General features: G+C 48.9%; 1 protein-coding gene across 1 annotated transcript in view; it reads right to left on the reverse strand.

Moving 5' to 3' along the window:
* SLC7A5 (solute carrier family 7 member 5) overlaps nucleotides 1–4,651 on the reverse strand; it is a gene marked incomplete at its 5' end in the record, with an annotated part of 29,936 nt that extends 25,285 nt beyond the window's left edge. Inside the window, 2 exons of the mRNA XM_017741324.1 lie at nucleotides 2,940–2,955; nucleotides 4,397–4,651. Coding sequence (XP_017596813.1) covers nucleotides 2,940–2,955; nucleotides 4,397–4,651 — 271 coding nt within the window. The remainder of the gene's footprint in view (nucleotides 1–2,939; nucleotides 2,956–4,396) is intronic.
* Between the last annotated feature and the right edge of the window lies 1 nt (nucleotide 4,652).

The following is a 4,652-nucleotide window of genomic DNA, read 5'->3' on the forward strand; positions in this document are numbered from 1 at the left end:
CACGGAACCCGTGATTCCTGGGTGGAATGCTGCCACTGGATATTCCCTTCCGGACAACTTGGCAGCTACCCTGGGCTGGATTCCTTCTCCTCCTGACTCCCAGGTTCCTCAGAGGAGTGTCAGGCACTTCCACAGGACAAGGGCTCTTAGACCTGGCTCAGCTCTGCCCTGGCTGCTGCTCACTCTTCCACTCTCCAGCTGCTCAAAACAAAAGAGACAAATGAGGAATTCATCAGCATTCCCCTGGAATTCCACGCCTGCAGGAGTGCCCAACAGCAGAGTTCAGAAGCAGTGAAGAAAGTTCAGATAAATTTTGAGGAAGATTAAAAATTCTCTGGCTTTGGAAGCAGCAAATATTGCTGGGCTGGGGTGATTAGTGCCAGATTTGCATACCTAATTACCAAGTGAGACAAGAATTCAGAAGCAAACTCAAACTGCTGCCTTGACGCTGAAGAGCAAGAATAAAATGATACACAACAGAATATCCTGCTGGAAGGGATCCACAGGGATTATCGAGCCCAATCCCAGTTTTCCACTGCAGAGCAGATCTTACTGTCAGGAAATTAGGGAATTCTGGAAGCTGTGTGGGGCACTCGGGCTGTGAGGATGTGTGGGATGAACAGCTCAGGCACTTGTGGAACACCAAAAACCAGCTCAGGGCTGGGAGCAGCTTCATCCCTTGTCTCCCTGATCCAATTTACTGTGCCACAGCCCAAACAGCTGGGAAGGTGCCTCCGTGCAAGCAGGAAATCTGCAAATTACCAGGGGGAAATGAGGAATAGCCAGGGTATCTTTAATAGATCAGTTTAACCCTTTCCATCCCTGAGCCCTCTCTGGAACACACACAGTGCATTGGTGAGTTTTAATGATTTTTTTTAGGGTTTATCAGTTTGAATTGAAGAAATGTTCACATCCTGGCAGCAGGATGGGAAAGAAAGCCTGATCCCCTCACACCTGAGACAGAGCACGGAATCCACGGTTTAATTCTTTGCCACGTCCAATACTGACATTGTGATATAGATCTTCAAATATGCAAATTCAAGATCTAATAACTGTCCCTCCACCCGCTATAGGAGGGGAAAACTGGTTTAGATGAGATCAGAAGTGAGAGAATTCAAATTATTGCTGGATTTTCACACAAATGCACAAACTCTGCTTCCCAAACTTTCAATCCTTGTGTTCCAAACACTTGGATGGATTTTGTGTTTGCTGTCCCTTGGCATTTGCTGCTCTGACTGATCAGTTTTAAAGTACCAACCATCCAATCTCACAGGTAAAAAACATGTTCCAGTTTCTGAATCACCCAAGTAACCTACAGCCTGGAAAGCCTTCAGCCAAATCTTTGGGGAACATAAAATGAGCCAGGCTAAGGATGAACAGCCTGACCCATCCTGCCCCAGGAACACTTCCCTGTAGTGGATTCCCAGCCTTTATTTGGCAAACACCACAGGCACTCCCGGTGCCCATGAAAGAAGCCCTGCATACCAACTGTGTGTAGATAACAATCTCCAGAGCAGAAAATACTTATTTGTAGTTAAATTCTCCTTACCACCCACCTTGTTTTCCTCAGCACCTTTCAGGGGAACTAAATTCCCTCTTCCAGCCATTTTTTCCTTTCATTCAAGCCTGTGATTTAGCTTCTCTTAATGCATTAATTACGTCTCTGAAGTTCATGGTGGCAAACACTGAACAACACATGATTTATTCAACTGTTCAACAGCAGCAAAGTGGAAACAAATAACTTGTTATTCCTCCTCTTACTACAAAAAACTGTGCAGCCAAGTGCATTTGGTGTGGAGATACAAACTTTGCAAGGAATAGAGCTGGGACTGTTCTGCAAGGCTGGATTTTGGCTACTGTATTCCAGCCCCAGGTCCCAAATTCCTCTGCTGCTTCCCAAGCTGCTCTCCCCCGTTCTGAGGTAACTCATTAATGTATGTGCTACAGCCTATGCACAAATAGGTCATTTTTTTCTACTCTAGAGCTTTTGAAAGGAATAAAAAGTCTCTCCCTGGGCAGTTAGTGTTTGAACAAAGCTGTTTGTTAGTCCCCACAAGTGTTGTGTGACTCCCTGAGCTCTTGGAGCAGATTTACTTCATTTATTGTTCCTGGGCCACGGTGTGGTTTTGGCACCGGGGAGATGAAAAGCTGTTTCCAAAAATCCAAGTTCCAAAAATCAAAGTTCCCGAGAGCTGCCTTGCTGAAGGCGCTGCAGGATGAACAAACCTCTTGGAGCAAAGGAGACAACCCCAAATTTAACCCAAAGCATAAACAAAGCAAGAGCCAGCGGTGCAGGGGGGAGCAGAGTTTAAAGGAGAAACACATGGGAATGATGCAGATCTGGAGAACTCCAAACTCTTGCCTTGGCATTTCAGGATAAAGGTTCAAGAACAATTCTGCCGCAGGCAAACTCCTAATTGCTACCAAAGGAAGGCTGGAGACACTTCTTGGAGAAGGATAAATGGGAATAAGACCTGGCTTCAAGGAGTTTCATGCTGCAAATCCCCCATCAGTGCCCAGATCCCAACATGGGCAGGTCTGTTTAACCCTGCACTGGGTTTTGATCAGTAAAATGGGAACAGAGACCAGTTTTGGGAATGATCCTGCAGATGAAAAGTCAGAGCTAGGAACACGTCCTCAAAGGCTTTGCCAGCTCCAATCTGTGCTTGCACAGCAAAACTTTGAAAATCCTAAATTATGCCCCAATTCCTTGGTTTTTCAGCAAGGAACACAAATGCCACGTGAATCCATGCCCCTCTCCTGTGTGCCCCTGAGGAAACCACAGTGCACACTGGCAGGAAAGCTCAAAAACCAGATTTCCAAAAGGCAAGACACCCATCAGCAGCACTATTCCCTGACCACGTTACAGCTTTCTTAGTTAAATGAGTGCATTTCCCTAATAAACACCCTCCACGCTGTAAGAAACTTGAGAAATGCACGTGCCTGCCTAGGTACCTTTATATTCCTAAAAATTCAGCTGGGGACTGAGAAATTTCAGTGTTTGCCTGAAGAAAGCACAACCCACTGCCCTGCCTGTTATCAATCCTATAATTAGCCATATAATTTACCTCCCAAAGCCTGGGTCAGGTCGGCTATGAGACATTTCCAGACAATATATCTTCCCATAACGACCATGTGCCGCAGCTTTGGGATGCCTGAGATCCTCAGAGAGGGAAGGAATCTCACACAATCCCCTGGGAAAGGGCAGCACGAACGAGCAGCCTCCTCATCACCCAAAATGCAGAAGTATGGAGATCACCTGGCTGTGGTTTTTGCACAGTGAACAAATGCTTTATAAATCCCTCACAAAATTATATCCTCTCCCAATGAACATCTTTATAAAGGCATTACATTCCAGCGGAGCAGAACGGATTGAACGGGAAATGAGGAGGGAAAGGCAGGACACGGACCTGTATTTAAAGGATTGAGAATTTCAACGGGGTGACTTTGCAGTCACCACAGGAACGAAAAATAGGATTTGAGTGACAAAACTGCAGAGCCCAAAATACCAGAGAGGTGATAAAAACTGCAGCAGGAGCTGTGTGCCCTGGCAGGGCTCTGTGTGCCCAGGTTGGCAGCCCTGGCCCTGAATTCATCCCACCGTGACTGAACTTGTCTGCACGGCAACGCTTCAGAGACAGAAGGGTTGCTAGCAAAAAGAAACCCCACCAAAGCAGGTTTGGAGCTCGGTGTCAGCGCACACACGGCCGGGAAATATCTCCTCTCGCAAGTGGTGCTGAAAGCAGCTCAGGGGCGTGTTCAGCACCGGCTGCTGGTGAGAGATAATTGTTCCCCTCGCCCAAACCCGCACATCAATGCCCATCCCGGCCCTGCAGAGCCTCGGCACAAGGGGCTTTTACCCTGCCCGGCCACAGTCCTGATGGAGAGCACAAGAAATCCTATCCCAGCTCCCAGGAAAAAAAGCACGCTGTGTTTATCACACGCTGCTCGCTGCGCTGTCGGGAATCAGAGAGCCTCACTAGCTCACAGCTGGCATTTGGGGAATTTTTTGCTCAATTTTTTACGGATGGGGCCATATTTTCTGCTGTGGCTATTCAAAACAGCCAAAAAAATGGAGGCAGTATGCAGCCACAGTATCACAGGAGAGATGGTGCAGATCTGCTGGGGAGGTGATGGTGAATGAGGAACCACGTGGAGCAGGGCAGCAGGAACCTGCAGCGGGTCATCGAATCACGGAATGACTTGGGTAGGAAGGGAATTTAAAGCCCATCCCGTTCCATGGGGCAGGGTCACCTTCCACTAGACCAGGATGCTCCAAGCCCTGCCCAAGCTGGACACTTCCAGGGATGCAGGGGCAGCCACAGCTGCTCTGGGCACCCTGTGCCAGGGCCTGCCCACCCTCACAGGGAGCAATTCCTTCCCAATATCCCATCACGGGGCACGTGGGGAAGATGGGCTTGAGCAGGTACGTGGCGAACACCAGAGCCACGATGTACTGCGAGGAGGGCCGGATGATGAGCAGCTCTATCCAGAGCTTCAGGAAGGCGGGCAGGGAGCCGTACACCTCCAGCATATAGGCGTAGTCTCCGCCGGACTTGGTGATGGTGGTGCTGAGCTCGGCGTAGCACAGCGCGCCCACGATGGAGAAGGCGCCGCACACGGCCCAGACCACGAGTGACAGCCCCCGCGAG

Source organism: Corvus brachyrhynchos, unplaced genomic scaffold, assembly GCF_000691975.1.
Source record: "Corvus brachyrhynchos isolate BGI_N302 unplaced genomic scaffold, ASM69197v1 scaffold365, whole genome shotgun sequence".
Lineage (NCBI taxonomy): Eukaryota > Metazoa > Chordata > Aves > Passeriformes > Corvidae > Corvus > Corvus brachyrhynchos.